The sequence below is a fragment of the Symsagittifera roscoffensis genome, chromosome 3, assembly GCF_963678635.1.
Source record: "Symsagittifera roscoffensis chromosome 3, txSymRosc1.1, whole genome shotgun sequence".
NCBI classification, from domain to species: domain Eukaryota; kingdom Metazoa; phylum Xenacoelomorpha; order Acoela; family Convolutidae; genus Symsagittifera; species Symsagittifera roscoffensis.
The window spans coordinates 8,521,761-8,549,563 of NC_087064.1; the positions used below are offsets into that span (position 1 = coordinate 8,521,761).

A 27,803-nucleotide genomic window follows, 5' to 3' on the forward strand; every position below is an offset into this window, starting at 1 on the left:
TTAATTTTTTTATGTTATTACTGCTCCATAAAACTTAAAAAGCAGTCGAAAATTTCAGGGCTTCGCCCTGATACGAGCAGTCTTGTTTTCTTTTTAAGTTCAGTTAAAAGTCATGCTGAAAATACTGCAAATTACGTTCGCTCTCCGATACCGGAAGTCCAAATTGCCTGTAAAAGTCCAACAGCGATCAACTACTATTGGAGCTCAGCTGTGACTCAGTTGTTAAACACGAATCGATTCATTTATACCAGACACTGGGCGGAAAATGAATTTTGACTTCTTGAGGACTTGTTTTTGTTTTCAGTAAACCCAATAAATAATTTTAGCGCAATTTTTACTCAGGTTTTTGTATATGCGTATCTGTTGAAATTGAATCTTTTTCTGCCTTATCCCTATTTTACAGCCGAAAATAGCTCAATCTTGTCTAGTTTTTCATTGTTGTAGTTTTGCAAGTTTCATTTAGTCGCTTCTTATTTGCTAGGCTGCGCTTTTATTTGTTTTATATTTATTAGTCTAATTCTTTAATCAACGAATCGAATTTCAGCAGGTTTTTCAAGTAGTGTATTTTTTTTCAGGAAAGAGTCTTAAACTTTGGTGCTGTTCAGCATACGTCAGGAGTTTCCAATTAAACGGGAGGAGTTTTCAATTTATATGGCTAATAATTTTTGCAGGACAGATAAATATTTTGGTTTATTGGGCGCGTTTACCCAATTAGTGTCGGCTTGTGGCCGGCTGGTAATTTCGTTGTCAATTTAATACAATGCTTGCAACATGGTGTTCATATTTTGTGATCAGTTTGGCTAGCTTTTTTGCACCTCACAAGTTTCTCAACCGAAAAGGAAGCCATTAGCATTCGAAGAATTTGTAGAAATTTAAATTAATTTGAAAATGGCAGTGGTTGGAGCATTAAGTGCTGTTTGCACAGCAACCCGCTACTTATTCGGTTTGTTCCTATGGTCCATATTTTTTAAGATTAAGTGCTATTTGCACGGCAACCCGCTACTTATTGGGGTTTGTTCCCATGGTCCATGTTTTTTAAGATTCGATGAACGTAGTTCAGACTCTTATAAAGGTCGTGCTGGTTTTGTTCAGGCTCAAATTTGATGTATAGCGGTTTGAAATTCGTTTTATTTATTATTTAGTTCATTTCCAAGACAAACCTGCGTTCATTGACTCTTTTCCAACTGTCTGTTGGCTATTTTTCTAACTATGCTAGACATTTTCGCCTACCTAGTGTAATTATAAGGGAGCACAAGAGCTTAGGTGTCTCAGTACCATAGCTGTTGAACCAGCGAGATAGTCGTTTCTCATGCTCGTTTGACCAAGGGTTGATTAGCTCTCCGGTCCACCAAAGTATATTCACAAGCGAGCTCGCGATGGTGTTCCAATTTTTTTGCTATTGCCACTTTCACGTTTTCAAAATTTTTCTGTAAAATTTTGTGCGTTGATTTCGTAGCTTATGATCTAGCTATTTAGCTTTATTGAGGTACTGTCTTTCGTCCGACTACTTGGATTTTTTTCAGCCAATTTTGACTACCTTAAAGAAAGCTCAAGTTAGTCTTCCTTCTAACGCTACTTCAGTCGTAGTTGCTCTGATTATTTTTGCTGTTTTAACTCAAATTTAGCAGAGCGTGTTATATGACGAAAGATGTTTCACTCAAAATCATAATGAACAAATCATACTCAAGCGAAAACCCAACTCGCAAATAAAAGTTTTGTATTGGCAGTTTAATAGCACGTAATCTCTAATATATCAGTGGCTAGTGTTTGCTTTCTGTAAGCTCCTGTGCAACAGTTCTGCTCGGCAGTCGGCTGTAGCACTTGGGTGTCTGAGGACTGAGGTTCGAAACCCATATAGGCCGTTTATTTTTCAAAACTAATTTTTAATATTTAATTCCCTGCCTTGCTTCACTTTCCGGCTACTTCTGAGCGTTTTTCCTCTGTTGTATGCAAAGTGCAGCTTCGCCTCTCTGTTTAATTTTCAGGCATAGAATAATCTGCAGATTTACCTTCAATCTCACTTTCAAAAAAAATCAAATTTTTTCAAAAAACATCGATTTTTTTTAAATCGATGTTTCAAAAATATCGCTACTCACAAGCAACCGCCTACTTTTCTGTGAAGTTGATTTATTTTTTTTTGTATTTGTCTTGGTTTTCGTTTTAAAAGCTCCTTTGCCGTTTTTTCGTGATGTTTGCGAAGTGCAGCTGAGTTTTCCTGTTGAATCCTATCTTTCTAAATTTTTGCATTGAATCCTTTTTCTCTACCTTGGATTTGTTGTGTTTTGTTGTAGAAAGGCAATACGGCTCTTCACATAGCAGCTCTATCTGGCCATCTGCCCCTGGTGAAATTGCTGGTGTCGAGAGGCGCCAACGTCAACTCGGTCACGCCCGAGAGGGGGTTCACCCCACTGTACATGGCCGCCCAGGAGAACCACCTGGCTGTGGTGAAGTACTTGGTGGATCAGGGCGCAGATGTGAATCTCCTAACTGATGTAAGTTGAACTTGAAAATAAAGCTCACCCCCCTTCATTTGAAAAGAAAACTATTGAGCGTTGTGATAATGCAATGAATTTTTGCACTGTGAACACCTGAGTTTAAAAGGGCTAAATAAACTCAATTACGATAAATGTTTATGATGATTGATTAAATGCTGTGAACACATGTTCTTCAAGCTTTACATCGTAATTTTACCGATAATTAGCATTTACCTCAAATAACACATAAAACTACATAAAAAGAAAAAGTGAATTGAGGCGAGGGTAGTTGAAAAAACCCGAACTTGAATTTGCTCTCTGTAGTCATCGCGAAATATTGATCACGTGATCATAGAAAAATTTGTATAATTGAGCCTTAAATCCGAAGCTGAGCCTAATTTTGCTTAGCTGTGTAGAGTTTAATTCAAATATATGGGCGAAAATTGAAGATAACAAATCTTTCACGAGGTTTGAGCAAAATGTTTTCCGATAAAACGATGAAACATTAAATTACCAAACGATACTAGTTGCAAGTATTGATGGGTCGATTGTTTCAGGATGGGTTCAGTCCATTGGCCGTGGCAGTGCAACAGCGGCACGCAGACATAGTCTCTTTTCTCCTACGTCTGGACAGTTCAGCTACGGGGGGGACCATGAATGCCAACTACAACCCTACAGGGACAATGAACTCAACCCTCGGCGGAAAAGATAGTAGCAACTACAACACACTGAATAGTGTTACGAGCACGCATCGACGACAACGATCCACGAGTAGTAACCGCCGATCACATTTACCTGATTTACACATAGCGGTTAAAAAGGACGACTCGAAAGCGACTTCGTTATTGTTGCAACAGGCGTCGGCGGACCCGAATGTGAAAGCACCGGGAAGCGGATTCACGGCATTGCATTTGGCTGCACATTATGGCTACGTGAGCATTGCGCAGATACTGTTGACCCATGGAGCCGACCCGAATGTTCCGGCTGGGAAGGACAATATTTCGGCGTTACATGTGGCAGCTAAATGTGGACAGACGGAAATGACGAGGATGCTTTTGGGCCATGGAGCAGAACCAAATGCTAAAACGAAGGTTGGTTGATATTGCCCCAATTGAAGGGGCCTCGTTAAATGAGCTGAATAGCTCTTATGAGGAACCTAGATATATACCCTTAAAATTTTTGGAATAATGATTTTTGTGATACATACATCCTGGGGCGGATTTAGGGGAGGAGGCAAACGCCCCCCCCCCTCCCATCCTTCAGGGATTCGACCCCCTCACCAACCAAACCAACCAAAGAGTTCCTTCGGTATTATTTTATGACATCTATTTTAGCCAGACCAACCCTTAAGTTTTTCTAAAGGCGCCTCTGACTACACATATTAATTTAGAAAGGGAGCATTTTTAGGGGATCATGTTAACTATTTTCCCCTCTATTGCAATAGCAGGGGGGGGGGGGTAGTTAACAAGGCTTAGATGAAATGAAATTTATTGAAATAACGTCAACCAATAGGAATGCGAATTGAAATAACGTCAACCAATAGGAATGTGACAGAACACATTTCTGAGAAATACAAAACCGAGGGGGGGGGGGGAGAGATTCTTTACAAGGTACCATAGGGGGGGGGGGATAGTTAACATGATCCTTTTTAGGTCAATTTTTCCAAAAAAGGCCCTTATCGAGAAAATCCTAGATCCGCCCCTGCATACATCTCAATTAAAGTCTTCAAACTACATCTGACTATGAATGTTGTTTTATTTTTATAAATCAGAAAAGTTATGAGTAAGAGAGTTTTCGGCGGCGAGGGATTAGAATTGAAATGGATGAAATGTTTGTATAGAAAGGGCTCCTTAACATAATTTGTTTTCGCCTAAAATTTTTGATGTGATTTATGAACAACGAATTACTGAATTACTGTTTCAATTTAGGATTAATAGGCAAAAAAATATATCCTTGTTAAAAAATAACTCACAATGCGACGAAGTTAAATAAATTAGCGAACTTTCTATTTAGGATGGTTTAACTGCGTTGCATCTTGCGAGCAGAAACGGACACGAAGACGTCGTCGATTGTCTCTTACTGCACGGAGGAGGCGGAATGATCGAGTTTCGAAGCAAGACCAAAAGTGGACTCACAGCGCTTCATCTGGCTGCCCAGGCCAATGTCCCCGAAGGTCAGGATTGCACCCAGGGTCACATAGCATGTGGTAGATTACTCATATTCCACGGAATCCACGTGGACGAGATATCACGTGACCTGTTGACCCCGCTGCATATTTCGGCTCATTGTGGTCACGTGGCTATGGCGAAGTATTTGCTGCAGCATTATGCAAATCCAGATGCAAGAGCTCTCAACGGGTTCGCGCCGTTGCATGTTGCAGTCAGGAAACGCAGGATCCCTGTCATAATTTTGCTTCTGGAGTATTACGCAGATGTGAACATAAGCACAGAATCGGGTCTGACTCCGATGCACGTTGCGGCGTTTGTGGGCGCTGAACAAGCCATGCACCTGTTACTGAAGAGCGGGGCAGCTGTGAATGCTGAGAGTGCGCTTGGAGAGAGGCCTCTGCATCTGGCAGTGCGTGCGAACAATCTGAAACTAGCAGAGTTGCTGCTTTCTTGTGGTTAGTATCCGTTCTCAAATCATTTTATCAACAACGACGATTCATTATCTTCAATCATATCAGATTCTATACTTCTATGACTTTATTTTGGAAAGGTAGTGATGAGTCAAATTTGTGCAAAAAGTTTTCTTACTTTTGAGGATTTTCATGAGGATAATTGACCTTAAAATTCTTAAAAGTTACTCTGCGAATTTTTGCTTGGCTGTCAATTTGAGCAAGGCTCTGTATTTCTTGTTAACAGGGAGTGATGTGGATGCGAGGACAACTGACGGAGGTCAGACTTGTCTGCATCTAGCAGCCAGGGCCAACAGTACCCCTATGTGTGAACTTCTGCTGAAGCACGGAGCCAACCCCTCCAACTTTGCTTCCTCTTCTGGGGGTCACAGTGTGCTACACGCGGCTGCCAGGGACGGAGCTCTGGAGTGTGTCCAGATGCTGCTGCAGCGCGGAGTTGATCCCAACTGTCGAACTTTGGTATGTTATTTAATCCTTGTTTTTGACCAATTGAAATAAGATTTCTTAGCCATCATTACAAAAACAGTTTTCATTTTTTATCCAACCTAAGTCAGAAGATTCTGTGTTCAATTTTCGCGTACAATTTCGTTTAGCCAGTGATTAAATTAACTTGTTGAGACAAGAAATAATCTGTATTTGCGTGGTTTGAATCTCGTTGGCGGCTAAATCTTTTCAAATTTGAAAACTTTTCCTCTCAGAGATTGTTTTCTATTAAGAGTAATGAACTCAGTGAGTACTCTTATATATATATATATATATATCTTGGTGATTTTTTTTGTTGTTTTTTTTTACGCTCAATTTTGATTTTTTTGATGTTTTTGAATTTCAAAGAGCTTAAACGTGATTTATTTTTTCTCGGAAACTCGATATTTGCTCATAAAAATTCAGTCATTTTATTGCGACTTCGTAGACATATTTACAAACTGATTTTTACCCAACAGTCACTTTTTATTAGGAAGGGAAATTCACAATGTCGAGAAAAATTGCATCAATTTTTTTTTGCTTTTTTGACTGCTTTACCTCTGGGCTGATCAGAGAGGGGTGTGTGTATGCGTGTGTTCGTAGTCTTTAATCAAGTGAGAGCAAATTACTTTAGAAGCGGCAACTAGATCATTAAAAAATTCAAATATTTTACAACCTCCTACATCCATCAATTCTTACTTCTTACATGCACTCACCTAGTAAAAGCTGACCAAGTAGATTTGAGAAAATTTGGTCTTCTGGTTAATTTTATTTTTCACTCGAAAATAGCCACCGCACATTGAAGACCTGTAAGTCGCGATTCGAAAAAATTTCAAAAAACGTCTGTACCAGTGTCGAGAAAAGCCGGTTTGAAATTTTCGAGTTTGTCTGATTTCGAGTGAGTGAAGCAAGCGAGGAACGCTTGTTATATAAAAGTTGGTTTTTTATGCTAAGTGAATTTGATGATACTAAAAGCTTAACTTGTTTTGTAAGCTTGATAAAGCATTTCCATGGCAATAGAAAATTTTCAATTTTTTGTTTGAACAACAAAAATTTTCAATTTTTTGCACAATAAATAATTTTCAATTGTTTGGTTGTTTTTTCTTTTATGAAGACAACTTGTCAATTATATCTAATTCCCTAAAATTCTACGCATTCGTATGTGTCTCTCATCACACAATCCACAAAAGTCGATAATAATTCGAAGAAGAAGAGACTTTTTAGTAGTTTTTGTTAATCAATGTGGTCGGAAGATTGTGTTGCTTCCACAGCAATTGGGTATCCTTTGTTTTTTTTAATTGTCTATAATTTGATCTTCTCAAGCTGTAAATTGTGTTCGATTTTTCGCGGGAGCCGAGATTCCTTTGATTGTAAATTTTATTTGTCTGACTGGCATTTCTCTGCTTATGTTTTGTCGGCTTTCTTCCCAAAGCCTAGTCTTTTCGTCCCATGTGAGTTTTTTTTTTACCGTTATTGGAAGTCGATCTGTAATTTCTATATTCATTAACTCTAATTTTATCGAGTTTTTTTTCAATTTATCTCTCCCTAATTGGTTTCGGCGCAAGATATGTTGGCTTCGATATTTGTTGGCTTTTGTATGTTTCTGGGGGTTTGTGTTTTTGGTCTTCTTAGTTTTATTGGAAAGATCTTTTTCGGCTCAACGAACGTCCACCTAAGTATTGTTCGCTTAGTTGCTGCTCGGTAAAATGCTTTGAAGGGTTATTTAGATCGTCGATTTGGATCTCGATATTTTTTGGATCTCGATATTTTACGCAGGTTTTTTTTCTTATCGTTTCCATCTATTAGTTATGAGACAGCAATGAACGAAATAGATGTGATCCGAATTTTTTTTCTGTTTTAGGTCATTGTTTTTTATAACATTTGCAAAAAGGTTTTCCTTGATTTTTTTTTACGATTTCTTCAACAGAATTCATTCAAAGTTTCCTTTTGAGACATAATCTTTTAATTTTTCGCATTTTCTGTATCGCAAGTGGTGTAAATTAACTGCATCATTTTCTACGCCTGCGTTAACCAAGCCGTATGAAATCGGATTTTTAAAATGTAAATATCTTGGTTAACAAAATCACTGAATCGTTTTGTCAGCTTTCTTTAACTGTTACTTTTTTTGAGCATGTTTGCTTTTTAAATGCCCAACCTATTAAAATTCTTTTTTTTTTATCTTGGATGTAAAATTCAACAATTCCGGTTTTGTAAAGTTTTAGTTTTTAGTCGACGTTTTTTTTCGACTAAGACAGTTTGGGCTCATCATGCATCAGTTCATTGGCCTAATTTTGTGTCCTTTGAAGGGCGGAAAAAATTTTCTTTGCACGTGTGGGTTTCGAGGTGAACTCAGTTTTAAAACACTTTAAATACCTGATTTTGTCAAAATTTTCTGCAGCACATGGTAAACTAATCTGAATCGGAAAATCAAGAGCTCAGATTACGGAGCTACTGTTGGGCTTCGCAGCAGTTGAGGAAAACATTTTAATTAGAACTCAGCTATTTCCTATCATTGGGAGTTTTAATTAAAAATTCCTTAAATCAGCATCCTTTGTCGATTAATTGTGTCTGCTGTTGCGGGATTCATTTGGTTTGAAATCAAAAGTCACCTGCGCTATTTTTGTTATTGCTCAAATAAAAACCCGGAGGCAAATTAGGCAAGCTCCGTAAACCTGTACAGAAAATCCACCCAACTAAGCAGTCAATCGATGCTGTAAATTAAGGTATTGTTCGACGTGCAATTGCTTGGAAATAAAGAAGGGTAGATATTGGAAAATCAATACCGTCCCTTCATTTGAAGGAAACTAACTATGCGTATGCAATCTGGCGAATACGGGAACTGATGTCATGTTCAGAAAGTCTGTTTGTTTCTTTTAGCTTTTTCATGCTTCCATATTTGAAATCAAGATTTTGAAAGAACAAATAATTTTTTGTTGTCGTTTTTTTGAAATCGTTTGTTTCTTGATTTTTGCTTTTTCATGCATCCAACTTTGAAAACAAACGATTTTTAAAGAACAAATAAATTGTTTGCTGCCGATTTTTTTGAAATCGTTTGTTTCTTGATTTTCGCTTTTTGATGCTTCCAAATATAAAATTGAAAGATTTTAAAAGAACAAAAAATTTAATGTGCTAATGAAAAATGGCAAAAGAACTGCATGAATAAACATAATTTCGGACTGTAAGCGGGCTGAGAAAAGCGACTGATAGTTTTTTAAGGCTGAAAAATTAAATGGCGTAAACCACGTGCTGTAACTTTCCATGAATTACTGCTGACGTATCCTTGTCACAGGGAATTTCCTGTTAAGCAATGGACACAAAAATATTCCATGCGTAAATGTACTTCACTAATGTTGATCGATGATATGACTCTGAGTCCATTTGTTTGTTCTTATTTTTTGGTATGGATGTCATTGTAATTTTAAAACTAGCTTGTAGATTGATTAACTTCAGAGCCGTCTGACATGCTAATTTTCTTAAAAACTGGAAAAGAAGTGCATTTTTAGCTCATCATAGGTAGTAATTAATTTAATCAAATAAACTCCTTGAAAATGAGTTTTTTTTTGGATTCGTGGTTTTCGTCCTAATTTCCGTCTCCTCGGTTTGCGTTTTTTAAAAGTTGTTTATTACACAAGCAATGCTTGTGTTATGCGATAAAATGTGTTCATTTTGAAAGTGTTCATTTTGATCAATAACCAGCTATTAAGTACAGCCAATGCTAAGGATTTTAACACAGAGTATTATTGTTTCGACTTTCGAACGGAAAAAACGGAATATTTGTGCTCGGGTAGTTTTTTTCTTCAGACAAATTTCGACTTTTTAACTAGCCATTTTTGACGGGATTTTTTTATTATCATTCAAGGATTATTCTTGTCCTGAGCTTAAATATTTTGCCTGTTATCATTTTTTCGTAAAGTCATGGGGGTAAAAGATTGGCATTTCGGCCAATTTGGGACAATTAATGCGCGATATGTTTCGCGCTATTAACGCGTAAGCGGAGATTTAATCCGTCATAGAAATCGTTCCAAATTGTTTGAAGGAAGCTTATTTGCCATAATTGATTTGATACAAGGAACGAAATCTATCTTTTTGTATTTTATATGCCGTGTGGGGGGATGATTTTTATAAATTTCAAATTAAAAAAAAATTTAATTTTATTTTATTTCATTTAATTTTTTCATGCTTTGACTGCTCTATAAATTGAGGCATGTTAGTTGGTAATTTTCTTTTTTTTTCAAATTGACTGAAACTGCTTATGCGTGACTCAAGAAATTTTGCAGACTCGAAATCTTAGTCATTCAGTTTTTCCAGTAGCAGTGTTTTCGGCTTGATGTGAGATCAAGACCCAATTGTTTGCCTTAGCTGCCACTTGGTAAATGATTAGTTACCAAATTTTGAGAAATTTCTGCATCTCATCTGAGGCAAAGGAATGAAGTTTTTGTAGATGTACATATCGACTTTTTTAAAGTTACATCTAGAAGAAAACTTATCGACATCCGTCCTTTTTTATTCGCTTGTTTTTGATTTACCTAGTTTGAGTTACCGAGTTTTTTCAATGTAGACATTTTCTTTACATTTATTGCGTTCAGTTTTTTTTGTTTTTAAATAAATCAATTCGGTTTATTTCAGTTTTAATTTTTTTTGAAAAGTGTTTTCTTTTTTTAAAATGAAAATATATATTCAGTTTTTTTTTTTCTTGAAACAAAAAAAAAATAATTTTTTTATTTTTTTCTTCGTTGTAAAAAACTTGATAATGGTTTTTAGGAAAATCTTTTTTTAATCAGTTTTTTGGAATTTTTTTTGAGATTCTGTGAAGATTTAAGTGCAAATATTTGTTTAAAAATTTGAAATTTGAAACCAGTTTGAGCTGTTTGTGCCTCATTTCGTACGCTTCTAATGCTTGTTTTTTTAAAAATTTAAATGTAACACAAAAATCCTTTTTCCATTTTCATTTGTCAGCCCTAAGTCTTTCTCTTCTTTTACCAGGTAATTTATTGTTAACTAGTAATAAAGGTATTTAGTTACCTTGAATTTTTGAAAAAGGTTGATTTAATTGAAATTTTACTCTTAAAATTTTTTCAATGAAAGGCATTTGCTTAAATGTATACCAACTTTTAGTGTCTTTCACCTATGAAGTTTTTGTAGGGTTTTGAATTTAAAAAAAAAAATATTGCTGATTGTTATTTGACTGTCTGAAAGTTTTTGCTTTGTTCAGCTATTCATTATGCATTTCAGAGCATAAGATCTGTAGCCCAGCGTTTGAGCAAAATGTTTTTTTTTGGGTTGTTCCGACCACTCCTTAATAAAAGTCTAAAGCAACTATAGTGTGGAGTGTTTTCCTGAATTTGAAACCCTTAGAGAAAGCTCATAATACGATTTTAAAGTCGTGATTTGGATTTCAAAAACAAATCCAAAAATGTATCTCAGCTGTGAAGAGAACAATTGGTCTGAAAAGAATTTTAGGAATGAAGCGATAGACGTTCAATATAATTTACTGCCATATATGAATTTTTGTAGCTATAATTTTTTTTTGAACACTTTTCAAATTAATTGCAGTTACTTTCACGTACGACCTTCCCAATTTCTTTGAAAATCATACGAAACTAGTGATTTCGTTTAAGGCAGTTTTTAATTCAGTAGCGGATTGGGGGGGGGGACGCGACTGGGTTGAACCCCATCTAAAAGTTTTCTTAAAGCCCCTTGGGCGTCAATATTTTATAATTTTAAGAGGAAGCGCGCGCGAAAAAAAAACGTGACTGAAAATTTTGGCCTATTTTTTTTTAAATTTCACTTGCGGCGCAGAAATTTTTGTCAAAATATGGTCTTTTTTTGATTTGGGAGAGCTCAGAAAATCAATTTGGACGACCTATAAAAAAGGTCAACAAAATTTTCGTATTTTTTTCAAATACCCCTTCGAGAAAATCTTTCATGCGCCCCTGAATTAATTATTTCAATTTGACTTTACTTTCTTACTTTCCTTTGTTTTTTTTCAGAGTCGTTGGGCGTAGTTATAGGTAGGTCATGTTGATTTTTTTTTCGTTTTGGAGGTCTTTAAATGGTCTAATAACAAAGGATATGAATTCATACTTTAGTGCTCATGAATGCGCTAAGGTATATGTGTTTTTTTTTAGTTTATTTGCTTGAAGGCAAGTAAAATGCACTCCAATTCTGAAAGCTGAAAAAGCGTGAATAATTGTGATCGATTTCTAGTTTCAAAAGTGGAATATAATTTTTTAATTTCTCAGTGAAATAAATTTTTTTTTCTCATAATCCAGTTTTTTTTTTCAAAATGGATAAATTTTTTCATAAATGTGCCAATTATAAATTGCTCTTGAATTTTAAATATCTTCAAGAGCTTTAATTGAAATTCGAAAAGTTTTTTTCTAATCATTTTTAACAAGTCAATTTTTTGTTCTGTTTCATTGCATTCATTGACTCTTTTCCAACTATCTGTTGGCTATGTTTTAATATGCCATTTTGCATTATCTAGTACCTTTTTTTAATGGCCTACTTCGCAAAGCATGGATTTTCATTCTGATCTAAACTGTTTTTACTGTAATGGAAAGTGTTTCTGTATTTTGTTAGTTTACCAACTCTGATTTTGAATTTTTTTTGTCCATTAAACAGTTTATGCAGTTATATCGGTTAAGTCATGTTCTATTACTTAGTTTACAGAGCTAAATTTTTTCTTATACTTTTTGTTTTGAAACCGTTTTGTCGTAAAACAATTGAGTTGGAAAACTTTTTTGCCATAAACTTTCAAACAACAGTTTTGATTTTGGCTTGGGTAGACCCAGTTCTGGCGGCTTAGTTGCTGCTCGGTGAATGGTTATCAATGCATTTTTCAAGGTTGTTGACGGATTTCATGATACTGACATATGAAATTGTTTGTGGATGTCGTTTTTTGCAACTTTTCAATTGATTTTTCAACTCATCTTCATTGCCTAAATTTTGGAAGTGAAGGCACTTATTTTTCACAAAAGTGTTTCCACATTTCTAAACCTGTAGTATCAATGTGTGCAAAGTCTCGATAGGAGGGGATTTTCAATAAAAAAGACTGTTTTTCAAAAAAGACAAAAAAAAGAGGGGGTTTTGATCTGTTCAATTGTTTATGATTGAATTGCATTTTCAATTATTTAAGTTGGTTTTTTTTCTCTCAGGAAAAAGCCGCAAAACTTCTTCTTGATCGAATTAGATTTTTGCTATTCGAGTTTTTTTTTGTTTTAGATTCAGTTGAAATTGATTTGCTGAAAAAGGAATACAATTAAGGCTCCCCAAGAAAGTGAAAATGGCGCGAAAAACGGCAATGACATTGTTTTTGAGAACTGATCAAAAAAGTTCCGAACAGAATTTTTTTGATCTTATTTTCTCAAAGTATAAATGTCTCAAAGTTCTCAACTATAAATGCGAGGTGGGGGAAAAGGGAAAAGCGCTTCACTTTATTTTTTTTTTCAGAAGGGGGGTGAGCTGACTGCACTGCATCTTGCAGCCAAATACGGCCACATGGAAGTGTGCAGACTTCTGCTGGCACATGGGGCATCTCCGGACATAGCCGCCACCAGTGCCAGCTGTTTCACCCCACTCCATCTGGCAGTGATGAATGGACACAGTGATGTGGCCGCTCTTCTTCTACAGTCAGGAGCATCTGCTAACTCTATAGCAGCAGTACGTAACTTTCACTCTGTTACAGTAACTACCCCCCCCCCCCACCCCACCCCACCGTTCTCCCTCTTTTTGTGATTTTTAATCCATGAAAATTACGTTAACACTGACCGATTTCTACACCTGTGATTTTTACCCAATGAAACTTGCGTTATCATTAACTGATTGTTTTGGAAATTTGGACTGCTTGGTTATTGCTCAACTCCAAACTCATGAATAGTGTTAACAGGTGATATGGAGTGGTTGAACAATTAATTATTACTCATTTTGCTTGCTAGTGCAGCATAATATTACTCATTATGCTTTAAAATATTATTCCATTATGCTAGTATTACTCATTATGCTTTGAAAGATGATATGGATTGTTTGAACAGTTAGTTATCACTCATTATGCTTGCTACTGTGCGTATTGCTGGTGACATCAAAAAAGTGTCAATCATAAAATGTTCTAGAGATTCAAAGAGCTTCTAGGCCAACTATTTTTTTCTTTGGCTGTTTTTTTTTCTGCTTACTTGCGTTCATTGACTCTTTTCCAACTGTCTGTTGGCTGTGTTTTAGAATGGTCTCTCGCCACTGCATATGGCAGTGAGTAGGAATTCGGTAGAGATGTGCCAGCGACTGGTGGACCAGGGGGCATTCCCAGACGCACAGACCAAATGGGGCGAGAGTCCAGCCCACACTGCAGCAAGACTTGGCTTCCTCGAAATGCTCAAGTTCCTCTATCAATACTGTGACGCGAATCTCTACATAGCATCGCCGGTCAGTAACATACAAATTATTTTGATACTTAGGTCGCACGTGGCAAGAATACCGGCTAATTCTTTTCATTTTTGAAAGCTTATTGTTCCGACTATTTGAAAAATGTGGAGGAACATTGTATTCGTGTGTGTTTTAATTTTTTCTTTTTGTTTTACACGTTAAATCAGATACCACAAATAATCATCGGAATAGGTTGAGCGACTTTTCACATGAAAGCCTTTTAAGTCTTGATTCGAACGACATTTAAATTGAAAACTGGTTTGAAATTTTTGGTCTAATTTCGAGCGAACAAGGTGAGCGTTCATGCTTACAATAGCTTATTTATGCTAAATTTATGCCCCGAAAACTTAATTTTAAGCAAGTAAAATTAGTTTTTCGAGTTTTTAGCGCTATTTGGGGAACCAAAAACTTCAAAAAGCTCAAAAGTTTTCTGCAAAAAAAAATGGAAATTGAGTTTTTAAATTGTTTTCACTATTTCTGTTTCGTTTTTATAGCCATTTTTCTTTAAAAAAACTGTTTTCCAATTGTCCTGTTTGACTATGATTGTCGCATTTGCCTAATTCCTATTTTTTTGTTCCGATTTTTTAGCACGCAAGTCACTTTTTTGAAAAAAAAAGTGGTTCTATTTTTTAATACTATGCTCGGATCATTCTGTGCTACTTGCATCCTTTTTTCTTTCCCGATTAATTTTAAAAGATTTTTCCTATGCACTTAGCGCTTTGTTCTAGATAAGCACGATGCTCTTCCAGCTAGTGAGCGAGTGTCAAATTAGGAAGTCAATTTTTTCCACCCAAGTCTCAAATAAAAGTGCTCTTTCAGTGGCAAGATTGCTAACATTAGCATTGAAAATTTAATATCATCTGTTCTCTGCTTTATTGGTTGCTCGCCAATTTTCAAGCTATGGTAGCGCACATGCGAGGACGTGAGACTCCTAAGCTACAGGTCAGCGTTTCGTCTCCAGTGCATATCCAAGTTTAAGTTTTTCAAGGCTTATTTTAACTTTTTCAAGGCTTTATTGGTGGCTAGAGTTTGTCAATTATCAAAATACTGTGGAGCAGATGCAAGAATGTGAGACTAATAGTCTGCAAGTTTCCTGTTAGATTCCGGGAGAGAGCAAAACATTTTTTTGAACCTTTTTTTTTCTTTGTTTGAGTTATTACCTTTTTAGGTATAGTTTTTGCTATTTTCACGCCAGTGTTAGTGAAGTGCAGCTTCGCATCTGTGGTACTCTAGGGACTATGCACCATGTTGTAGACTTTTTTCACCATAAATAACTTTTCTAACTGAGTTCGCACGTAATATGTTACGTGCTTCATAATATATTCAAATCAAAAAACCTTTCTGCGCAATAAAGATGCTGCGACACAAAGATGCTGGGTTCGTTCGCTGTCGGACTATCTTTTTTCTGCTTAATTTTTGGCTCACCTTTCAGAAGTATGAATTTGAGCCAAAAATTGAGCCGGCTAGATCTCTACAATGCTGCACCGGATCATCTTAAACAATTTGTAGCAAAAAGAAGAGATGATTATCTGACTCCCGTTTTTTTTGCCGCATGTCTATTAGATCATCGGTATGAGGGCAGAAAGTTAGAACTGAACGAACTGTAAAAAAACAATAAAACATGCTCTTTATTTAAAAAAAAAACGCCGTTCAATTGATTTTTTCAATAACAAACGTTTTTTTTTCCAGCCCTGGTTTGTTTGCCTCAAAATACCTAGTTTTAAAGTGGAAATATATTTTATGCGTTTGTTCTTTGGTGGCGGTAGCGGGGTAAAAACTCGTAACATTTTTTTTTCGCCTCAACGACCGCCGTCTACCCGATTATTGTCTGCTTAGTTACCGCTCGATAACCTTTATTTTAAGAGTAGTAACTTTACCACTAGAAATTGTGATTTTTAACACGTGGTCCTCACTTTGATTTTTACTCGAGGCAAAGAAACAAAAATTATGGTTGATGTTTTTCGACTCAGATTTTCTGTTTTCTTTCGGCTAGCTACCGTGTTATTTTTGTTCTATCGTAAGTGGTGCAAAACTCAGCTTCGCCTGTGTGTGCAATTTTAAATATCCTTTTTGCTTGTGTTTGCGGAGTCCAGTTTCGTGCTTTATGGTTAATTTAGGGTTCTGACCAGGATTGCAAAGAAATGAATGATATGCACCATGTGGTCTTATTTTTATGACAGAACCGGTGAAATAATTGGTAGCCTCTCAGTTATTTATACTTTAATGTTGAAATGTTTAGCCCATGCATGTAGTAAAAAGCGCTCAAATTTTAATGCTGAGAAGTTGTGCTAGAGTTGTATGAATGTCATTTGGGCTTCGGATTTTGAAAAAATCGATACTTTTTTCAGTTTCATTGATGTTTTCCCAAAAGATTCAGTAGGCTACCAATGTGCATTTTTGTCTTTTAAACAGCTGATATTGACATGTACTCTTAACAGGATCATTATAATTTTACATGTATGCTTTGGGTGCGTTGCAGACTTAAAAAAATTGAGTTAGTCTCTTGGCGCACGGTATGTAATCTACCTACTTTGATGGTATTAACGGTAAAGTGCAGACATAAAACAAGCCACCCAGGAAAGTATCCACTTGGATTGGGCTCACAACTACACGGTTACATATCGATTATTAGAAAAATCAATATTTACTGGATTTTGTTCTCATGCATTTGTTTCCGTTGAATTTTCGACAATTGTGGTTTAGTTATGTACTCTGGGCATAAATCTGTCATGTATATATTGGTTAATTGGAAAATTCAAGTTAAAGATAAAAGCGAACAAAGATAGCTGGTTGCTGTGCATGTAGCACAGAATGTTCCGACTACGCGAATCTTTGTAACAAAATTTGAGAACAGAAAACGTATTTTGAATTTATTTTCAAAATTAATCTTGATTTTTTCACGGTCAGACTTATAGTTTAGGTTTTTTAAGTGGTCAGAACAATAGTTAAAGCTAACTTATTTAAAAAACTGACCTAACGGAACTTGATTTTAAGTGAATCTGGAGTGTTAGTTTGCAATAAAAACGTGTTTAGCTTGGAGTGACTCCCCTTCACATGGCGGCACAAGAAGACAAAACAGTCGTCTGTCGATTCCTCATCGAGGAGTGCAGACCATTCAAAGGGTCCGGTATCAACAACCCAGTCGAAATGCGAACTAAGTCTGGCTATACAGCCTTACACATGGCAGTTTATCACAACTGCGTATCCACAGTTCTCTATCTGCTCCAGTGCGGAAGATGCAATCCTAACTGGCAAACGGGAGTTGCCGGATACACGCCTCTGCACGTTGCGGCCCAGCAGGGAAACACGTCTCTGGCGCAGTATTTGCTGAGAGCGAATTGCCAGCCAGATTTGAGGACAAACTGTGGCGCCACGGCATTGGTAATTGCGTCCAAGTTGAGATATGTAACGCTTGTGGATCTACTGAAGAGAGTGACTACTACACCTGTAACACTAACACCGGTTAGTGAATCTTAAAACAAAAATTCAATAAATCCAACTTAGATGGCAAGATTATCCATCTCGGATTTGGCGCGTGTTCGAACATTTGAAATATCGTTTTTTAAGAGTAAAAAAAATAGTATATTTCTTTCGAAATGGATATTTCGAAATTCGTAATAGTTTAGAAGATATCGTAAATTTTTTTTCGCATTTTTTAGGAAATTGAGAACGAAATCCGATCTTTTCGAACTCCTGAATCGATCCAAGACGCGACTCAATGGGGAGAGAATGTTGTTGGTGGACAGAACAACATCGCCGAACAAGAGGACGAAATTGACTACCCTGAAACAGAAGACATGAACTGCTTCTTAGCTCCTGCAGATCTCCAGTTTCTGACTAAAGATGCAGATAACCTTCCCCTATTGAGCGCTGTCAGTACCAGGTCTCTCCCAAGGAGCGGAACTCAAACTCCGACACAGTTCGAATCATACGCCTCGTTTAACAAATACCTTTCTCCGAACCGCGGTGACTACGGAAGTCGCCCTCCATCGGGAACTAGTAATATATCGGGGTACACTACGACATCTTATGGAGACAACTTGTTACTTTCACCCGTCAATGCCGGAAGTTTGATGGCAAGATTATCCATCTCGGATTTGGCGCATGTTCGAACATTTGAACAGCAGGTTCCGAGTGATAATGTGGAAAGTATGCCAAATAAATTGTCAGCAGCTGGTTTTCTGATCAGTTTTGTCGCAGATGCGAAAGGATGCCGCATGCGCGCTGCGCGAGGAAACAGGCTTTGTTTTATAATTCCAGCTCGTAGTTGTGAGCAGCCTCAACGAATCACATGTCGACATGTAAGAAGACATAAACTGATTGCTCCACCGCCTTTGGCGGAAGATCAAGCATTAGCTGCTCGAGTACTCGAATTAGGTCCTGTAGGATCTAAATTCACAGGGGGTCCAATCATAGTGGAAGTTCCGTATGTTGCGTCCTTGTCAAACGGTGAACGAGAGATCGCGGTGTTTACTTTTTCACCGAAGCAATCGGGCGGCGAGTGGACGGAACACAAGCAACCTGAGATCCAAGCCAGGATAAAAATGCTGCTGGACAGTCATTTGGAAGACCAGAAGAGCCCTAATTCTCGACGGAGCTCGGGAACTTTTGGTTAGTTGAAATTTTGAGTTCTTTTTATTCAGTTTGCTGGGATGGAAGTATTTAAAAAAATACTGATTTTCTAAAATTTCTCAACTCATTGATAATGTTAGTCCAAACAACATTTTTTTGGCATCCAGCTGCATAAAAGGAATGTGGTTATTTTTTAAAATTAAAAGTTGTGCGATTTTCCCACTGCATGTTCCTGGAAGACTCTAAAAGAAACGATGTATGCTTCTAGGGGAATCCTCCAAATCCGATGATTCCAATCCCGATCAGAGACTAGAAAGAGTCATTCTAACAGAGATTCCCCAGTACATAGCACTCGTCAGTCGCCTCAAGAAAGACAAGGCCGACATAACTCCACTCGGTGGAATAATTTCGTCATCGGTCGAAGCACGAGTTCAGCTCTCGTTTCCGGAGAAGGCGGTAAAGAAAGACGTCAAAATATCTCTCCACGTTCTACGCATCAGATCCGATATCATCTCTAGGCTGTTGACTAATCCACAAGGCTTAGTAACTGCGAGTAATATGTTCCATTGCAGCCCCGTTGTAACAATAGAACCGAGAAAGAGACAGTTCCACGAGAGGTTTACGATCTGTGTACCGTCTCCCATTCCAGGCGTGGAGAACAACTCGGGATCCTTGCCCAGACGTCCGTCCTTCGGAGCACAGTCGGGAGGAATAAGACTTCTAAGAAGCGTGACTGGTTAGAATTAACAGTTTACTAGGACAGAAAATCTGTATTTTTTTTTTACTCTGCATGAAATTTTATTGGCTGATTGTTCAATTGAGTAAGATTTGTTATTTATGCACTGCACAAAACTAATCAGTCAATGAAGTTATTGTGACGCTACGGCGTCATTTTATCAAAAATTTTGCGGGGTTTCTACATTCAAATATACGGAAGTACATTTTATCTTAAAGAGTCGATGAACGTAGTTCAGACTCTCATATAAGTCGTGATGATATATAATTAGTTTTTATTTCTAAAAAGTTTTTTTGGCTCAACTTAAGTTTTTCGCGGTTTGACTTTAATTCATTCAAAAAGTTTCCCTTTTAAAATTAGTGAAACTCTACTTTAGAACAGCAAAATTGTAAAGGTTGCTAAAAACGTGATCGACCTCTAGTTAAGAGTAATGGACGTAGTCAAGACTTTTATATAGGTCTTGGTGATTTTTTTTTTGCGATTTCGCCTTTGATTTTTTCGTGCTGTACATTTCTATTGTTAAAAAGAAAGCAAACTCCACTATCGGACAGCAAAAGTGTAAAGGAATTGTAAAACGTGATCGACTTCTAGTTTCGAAAGTGTAATTTTCAGATTTCCCAGCGGAATTAAAAATTTTTCTATTGATCCAATTTTCTCAAATTGTGTTAATTTTTATCAAAAAAAAGCGCCATTCATAAACTATTCTTGAAATTCGAAGAGTTTTAAGGCATTTATTTTTTCTTAGAATTCGAAAGTTGACTTTTTTTTTAGAAAACATCTGTTTTTTTTTCTGTTTCCTTGCGTTCATTTCTTTTTTCCAACTGTCAGTTTTCTCAAATTGGGGTTATTTTTTTAATCAAAAAACAGTTTTAGAAAGGTTGCGAAAAATTCTACAAATTCGAAAAGCTTCGATCCGACTATATTTTTGATATTGAAAATCGATGTTGGCTATGTTTAGACGTTGAAAACCAGTTTACGTCATGATTGCAATTGTTTTGAAATTTTACTCATTTCGAAAGCTTGCTTAGAAAAACGTTTTGCTTACCAATTTGCTCTTTGAATTAAACTGAAATATTTTAAGTTTCATCTAAGGAAAACTTTAAAACTGTTTTGAAATTAATTCGTATCTTGAAAATACTTAAATTATTTTGAATTTTTATCGCTTCTAATGTTGCTGAGAACGTTTTTTCGTTAACCAATGTCTTGTACGAATTAATATCAGTTTTCGAAGAACCGATTTGCTATACGAAATGACTTGCCCTATCTCAAAATTTCATGAATTCCATGGGTTGCTTAGGATGCATTTTCAAACGAAATCGCTCATTAAGTTTACTTAATTAGCTTTTTTAGCTTCACAGTTTAATGAGCGATTGCAGTTTTTCATCTTCAATGAGAGAGTTGAAGTTATTCATCCTTAAAAACGGATTAAACTACTAGATTATCTCAGAAAATTTTCAACTTTGGTAGCTTCACTTGTGATCGCTTTTTTTCCGAATCTATTCAACCAAGGTTTTCATTTATTTTAAAATTTCTCTGCTTCCATTCGTGGATACGAAAAAAATTTCTCAAAACAATTCGCTTCATGAAAGATATTGAATGTTTTTTGAAATTTCATTGCTTCAATAGCTTGCTTAGAAAAACTAATATTTTTTGGGAACCGATTCGCTCTATAAAATAATTTGATTAATCAATGTCGTCGATTCAATAGCTTGTGGTGCAAATCATTTTAGGTTTTTTTTTGAGTCGACTAAGCAACTTATGCTTGACTTATTTCAAAGTGTTATCGACTGTTACCGAGCCGGCTCAGCTAAGAAAATAAGTAAGAATTGATTCAAAGATTGATTAAGAGTAACGAAGGTAGCGAAGACGCTTTTCTTTAATTTTGATTTCCATTTAAAATCATTTAATTTCCTTTGTTGAAAGGAAGGCAAGCTCCACTATCGTACAGCAAAAATGTAAATATCACGAAAACCGTGATCAACTTGTAGTTTCGAAAGTTGATTTGAATGCTTAGATTTCCCAACGGAATTAAAAATTAACCTATTGATCCAGTTTTTTCAAATTGCGTTAGTTTTTATCAAGTTGGTGTTTTTATGGTTCCTTAAGACATGCATAAATGGTTCCTCAATTTTATCAAGTTAGTGTTTTTATGGTTCCTTGAGTTCATTTCCCATTTCCTACTATCAGTTGGCTATGTTCGTTTTATAATTTGCTATAATTGTTTTACGAACCTTTTCAAGCTTTAAAAATCACAAGTTCCGTCACTCCAATAAATAGCTTGAAAAGCTTTGACTATTACGGAGCCGATTAAGCTTAAGAACTACTTAGAGTTTTTCAAAGTTTTGTCGTTTCTTTAACTCATTTGAAAAAATTGACTTCAGACGTGTCTATTGAGCTACGAAAACAAGTTAAAATGGTTTCACAATTGATTGTTCATTTACGTGCTTGAATATTTTCAACTTTGTGCGAATTTTTGAAGCAACTTTGAAATTCTTCACTTATATCGCTTTGTGCTCGACTGAATTTTTTTCAGTGTTTCCCAGATTTCCAGTCCAAAGATTGACCAGTCCAAAGATTTAACACAAAACAAAGAATATTTAACCTTATGCTAATCAATTCAATCTAAACAAAACCACCTGGAATTATTTTACTTGCGAGAGCAAGTGTCTTGTAATTGGGAACTAGACTTTTCACGTGAACAACTTTTCTTTCAGGACAGACAATAAATAACACAGTGAGAAATTGTGAAGTGGCTTTATTAGTAAACCTCGGCAACTTTGAGACTTCTCACTTGGCCTAAAGATAACGCGGTTGCTCTGTACCCCAAAGTCTGGGGCTCGAGTCCTGTCCTGACCTTTTTTTATGTTGTGCATGAAATTTGAAGTTTGTCGGGGAAAAGTTTTCTGACCTACGTTTGTCTGCTTGTCTTTTGTCGGCCAAATTGTTGAAGTATCTTGTTCTGTCATCAATTTTTATTGTAGATGCAAGTAATTTTGATTTGCAACTGTAGTTAGTAAAATTAAAAACCATGACGTTATTTATTTTTCTGGGTTTTCCTGTTTTTGCTTAAAAGCTTTATTCGGCCTAGATGGTTTCGACTCATGTTTTATCGACTTTCTTACTTGATTTTGTGTCGCCTCTAACGCAAAAAGGTCCTTTTTTAAATAAATCAGGTAGTTTGTTTTGTAAGATTTCAAAATTGTAAAACTTAATTGTTTGAACTTAATTTTTGTTTTCGGCTGAAGGGGCGTTTACCCAGTTGTAGTTCGCTTAGTGACCGCTCGGTAAATTTTTAACGCTTATGTAATACTGGTGACCGTGTTTTTCGACTGTTTTTCTGAAGTTATAATCTTCTTTCTCAAAAAATTTTGGTGTTTCTCTATTTTGTTATTTCCATCTCATTTTATTCGCAATGCAGCGCTTCCGTCGTGTTCGCTAGCTTTGCTTCAGTTGTCGGCTTGAAAAATTTGGAAGAACCCAAGCTTTGCAAACACGTTCAAAATTTTTCGACTATTCTTCGCTTGAAAAGACCGCTTGAATGAACGTAGTGAAGACTCATAGATCTTGATGAATTTTTTTGTTTTTCTTTTCAGGGAAAAAGTCTCAAAATGTTCTAATAACTACAGATATGCATTCATAAATAACAATGCATTTATGAATGCACTTGCTAATATACTCAACTTTGAGTTCTTTTGAAATTCATTTGCTCAAAATTACGTAAATAGCACTCCCAAATACGAACGTGGAAATGGAGCAAAAAAGGTTAAAATATTTGGTTTCAAAAATGGAGTTTAATTTTTAGGCTTCGATAGTTAAGTTTTTTGAGTGAAGCTAGTGTTTTCCTTGCGTTTATTATTTTTTTCCAACTGTCAGTTGGCTATGTTTGATTTTAATCTAACCAATTCAATGTATTTGAATATATGATAACTTCATCTTTTTCAATAGATGTATATGATGATAGTTTGCGGGAAAATTTAATTTTTCTGCAAACTGATGCAAGCTAATCAAGCGACTTGGAATCGTTTCAAAATTTCATCACTCTAATAGCTTGCACCAAAGAACTTCAAACTGTTGCGAGCCGGTTCCAGCTGTCGAAACAGCTTACAATCATTCTTCTGCGGTTAATCCTGCGAACTGGTTAATCTATTAGATAGCGGTTAATCTATAATTTTCTTGCGGTTAATCTATGAAACTTGGAACTTTTTCCATCTCGTCAATAGCTTGCGTGAAAAACTCACTTTTTTGAGAACAGAATCAGTCCATGGAAGCAACTTGAATGTTATAAAGTTTCATTGCTCGAATATCTTGATTTAAAAAACCTTGCTCCAAGCTATTACGAACTGATTCAACATATGGAAGCAACTCCGATTTTTTTTTAAATTCATTGCTTGCACTTATTCATACATTTCAACAAATTGAATTTGAGATAATCTAAAGCGATCTAAGTATTTTTACATTTGCAAGAGTAAGTGTCTTGTAATCTGTAAGTAGACTTTTCTCCCGTAAACAATTTTTCTTAAAAATCTTCAACTTGCTTTATTATCGAACTCTTACAACTTTCCGGTTTCTTCCCACTTGGCTTACAGGTAACGCTGTCGCCTTTGCATCCTATGGTCTGTGGTTTGAGTCCCGGTCGGACGTTGCTTTTTTCAGTATCTATGCAATTGAAATTTTTTTCCGTTAAAAATTTATTTGTCGGAGCTTCGAAGGATTTTTCATTGTAGTTGTTTTTTTTTGTGTTTTTTTTATCTGCTTCATAAATATGTATTTTCCAATCATTCAACCTAATTTGGTAAAATAGTTAGCATGTTTTATTATGAAATAAGAGTAACGCTTTTTTTTGTATCTCAGGCGGAACAAAAAGATCAAAGAGAAGCAGCTTTGTTTCGAATTCCGCAACAAATATTTTTCCAGGCTTGTTGCGGAAATCGAAACAAACACGAAAAGGTACGGTTTGGCCTCTGCCGCGCCTCTTTGAGATTTGAGATGCCGGGTCAATTTTCACGCTTCATTTTCTGACTCTGGCATCTTTACTTAAACTGAGTATTAACTAACAGTCTTGACTAAAACTGGCTGGCTGTTTCTCTTTTTAAATGGCAATCTTTTTTGGCTTTACTCGATCCAAAGAATTTTCACTCATCGTGCTAGTTTTTAATTATTGTAAAATTTGTAGATTCTATTCATCCGGCCGTGTGGGAGGACATTACGGACCAAACGAGGCTGGGAGAACTGCAGAACGGCTGCGTGACCTTTTCCAGCAAAGTATCCGCCCGTTTCTGGCTAGTCCACTCCCCCAAACCCCGCTCCACTCCAGAACTGCTGAAGATAGCCCACGCAGTTTACAATGAGGCCATCAAAGTACCATATATGGCCAAGTTTATAGTGTTTGCGAAGAGACACGCGGAGAATGAGGCGAGGCTGAGGCTGTTCTGCGTCACAGACGACAAACACGAGGGAGTGATGTCAGGAAGCACTCTGGAATCACAGGAGAACTTCACCCAGATTGCAAAAAGCAGAGATGTTGAGGTGAGTTTCTGGAACTACATGTTACATAATGAGCTGCATGCAATGATTTACTTGTTTGGTTGTCAAGCTTATTACACAGCTGCAGCTGCGTGGTTATAGAGTTGCCAGTTGAAAATGGCTCTGTGGAGGCGTTGGCCTGCTCAATTTTGCAAAATCTCAAATTATTTTATGCTCACTAGCCCGTAATTATCTTTATTCAAGCTCACTCTACCGCTCTATCATTGGTACGTTTTTCTATAATCATTGTGAGTTTTAAGGGTTTTTCGCCCTTCTTTTTCTTACGGGTAAAGGGGTTCGGATCAATTTTTGTCTCGCCGGCTTGTTTTCACAAATAGTTCCGTTGGAGCTCAGAGCGATAAGTTAACATAGTTACTATGTCCAGTCGGTAATGGTTGTTTTGTAGTTCTTGTTTTGTGCTTTTATACTGATGCTGCTTTTTTCCGCATGCAAGGAAACTTGACGGTGTTGCCAAATTTTTTTTTTGAAACTGGGCGTTTTTTTAGTATAAACTAGGTTAGAAAATTGGTATTAAGAGTAATGAACGTACTTTTTCGCGGTTTTTCTTTTGATTTCTTTTTGATTTCAGTTCATTTTTTGTTAAAAGGAAGGCAAACTCCACTATCGAGCAAAAGTGTAAATGTCACATAAAACATGATCGACTTCTGGTTTCGACCACGGATTTTAATGTTCAGATTTCCCGGTAGAATCAAAAACTTACCTTTTGATCCAGTTTTCCCAAATTGGATTAATTTTATCAAATTTTATTTGGCGAAATCATAAATTGTTTTTAACTTCAAAAAGTTTTAAGTGCATATTTTATCTTTAGGGGCATAACTTCAAAAGCTGAAATTTTTCAGAAAATAAGTCAGTGTTTGTTTCTGCTTCCTTGATTGCTCTTTCCAACTCAGTTGGCTATGTTTATCTTCTGAGTAAAACTGCTTCGAACAATTTTTATGTTTTATTTTATTGCTCGCTGTTATCTTTTTTTGGAATTTTGTGTTTTCTTTGTATCACAGACTTATAGGATCTTGAAAAAGCCCATGATTTTAAGCTGATAGATCACCATTCTTTGATATAGTTTTTTCGATAACTCTCCATACCGCAGCTCGTCGACGTCGCTGTTACTAGCAAGATAGTCGGTAGATTTTGTCCCAACCCATCACGATGTGGAACGAAACATGGACAGATTTTATTCAATGGATTACGTTTACAATAAAGCATTGAGTGTGGTATCTTGTTAAAAACCTTTTAGCCGTCATTTGGATTCAAAGACATTTCAGCCGTGATTAAGCTTTCAAAGATGCATTGCTTAAACTATGCTTTTTAATTTTTTCAGGTGTTCGACGGAAATCGGAACTACCTTGACTGGGATGCCAACTCGAACTTATTTCCAGTTCAGCATCCTCTCAATTCATTCCGGTCCACCCCAATGGTGTCAGGGTCCAAAGAAGACGAAGGAGGTCCCTACGGTGGAAACCAGGAGCAACAGCTGAGTCTGACATTCTGGGCATTCAAGGAAAACAGGATCCATTTCTTTGTCCAAGTCAAAGACACCATGTACATACAAAACGGTACACCCAGTGGACGCCTGCAGATTTACAACTCAGGACGCTCACATCTGAAATCTCTAAGAAGCGAAGCTGATTTATTACAGCTTCATATTTGTACTCTGAGTCTGAACTTGCCTAATATCTATGCGTCCGCCGGTCTAGACAACGGATCAGGTGCGGGTAAAGATATAAATCATCTGGTCAACTTTGCGTCAGCGGGCGAGCGAAGGAGGGATCCAACGGGCCGACTCTGTGAACCGAACTTGTCGCCGGATAGTAGCGCAGAGCGTGCATTGTTGCGTTTGACAGTTGTGGCTGATAGCATAGGATCTGATTGGCAGAAATTAGGAATGGGGTTGGGCATTGATCCGAACAATTTGAACATCATTGACTTGCAAGTGGGAAATGGAAGCCAGTCTTCGGACGGGGAGAACACTGCTGATTCGCAGAAGGCGTACAGAATGTTGCATCACTGGGCGGAGTATCAGGGCGTAAACGCAACAGGTCAGCTACGTGTCCTATTGTTAAAGTAATAAAAAAAGTGATTTATCACTTATTTAGGCAGTATTTTTTATTTTTTGGGATAATTTTTACCGGTTCAAACTTGGTTTTTATCGGCTGGACTGTGTTTCAAGAGTGAAATATAACTAATTCAAACTTCGTGGAATAAAAAATTATCTACTTATCCAATGTTTACACATGAGAAACGTAATGCCGTATTGCGAAGTCAATTCTTTTTCAACCCAATTCGCAAATTGAAGTGCTCATTTGATGGCATAAGCATCATAACTGGTTTACCTTTGATGCATTAACGTTAAATCTGGTTTAATTGTGCTGCATTAGCATTATATCTAGTGTTAAGTAGCTAGTGCTTGAAGATTTTCAAGTGACCGAGGTGCTGATGCTAGGGCGTCTGACTTCTGATCTCGAAGACGGGGGTTCGATTGGAGCACATTGCAGAATTTTACTTAGTTTTACTTATACTTTCCTTTTTTCTATTTTCGAGCCTTTTAGAGCTACTTTTCGATGTTATCTCGCTTATGTTTGCGAAGTGAGTTTTCGCCTTTGTGTTTCAATATGGGTTAGCTTTATCAAACAGTCTTTGATTATATTTGAATTTCGAAAATTTAAAAATGGCGTTATATTTTGTTACTTATTATGTTGTTCGTGAGGACATGTTGATCGGGCTTAGCTCGACTGTCTCCAGTTTAAAGATTTGGGCGGCATCCTCAGGCCGAAGCCGCAGAGCTGCTTGGGGAAGTACGAAAGGGTTTTTGGGACAGGTTACATGTGTTAGGTGTAAGAAGGGAACAATTTGAGCATAGAAGAGAAACGGAGCTTCGCATGCGGCAGAAGTAATGTATAAAAGCCGGGTGTAACCGGACCCGGAGATGGGAGGGCTTACAGCAGAAAGTGCTGGAAACTGA

At 36.7% G+C, this 27,803-nt stretch overlaps 1 protein-coding gene across 5 annotated transcripts in view; it reads left to right on the top strand.

The window, feature by feature from the left end:
* Positions 1-27,803, top strand: part of LOC134842680 (ankyrin-3-like) — a 56,965-nt gene that overhangs the window by 25,714 nt on the left and 3,448 nt on the right. For 4 of the 5 annotated variants that reach the window (XM_063859133.1, XM_063859132.1, XM_063859129.1 and 1 more), the window contains 12 exons: positions 2,292-2,492; positions 3,032-3,565; positions 4,488-5,097; positions 5,339-5,571; positions 13,027-13,236; positions 13,792-13,992; positions 17,026-17,454; positions 17,652-18,603; positions 18,833-19,300; positions 24,152-24,247; positions 24,474-24,826; positions 26,163-26,880. In XM_063859133.1, coding sequence (XP_063715203.1) covers positions 2,292-2,492; positions 3,032-3,565; positions 4,488-5,097; positions 5,339-5,571; positions 13,027-13,236; positions 13,792-13,992; positions 17,026-17,454; positions 17,652-18,603; positions 18,833-19,300; positions 24,152-24,247; positions 24,474-24,826; positions 26,163-26,880 — 5,005 coding nt within the window. The remainder of the gene's footprint in view (positions 1-2,291; positions 2,493-3,031; positions 3,566-4,487; positions 5,098-5,338; positions 5,572-13,026; positions 13,237-13,791; positions 13,993-17,025; positions 17,455-17,651; positions 18,604-18,832; positions 19,301-24,151; positions 24,248-24,473; positions 24,827-26,162; positions 26,881-27,803) is intronic. The other variant, XM_063859130.1, reaches the window with a different exon arrangement.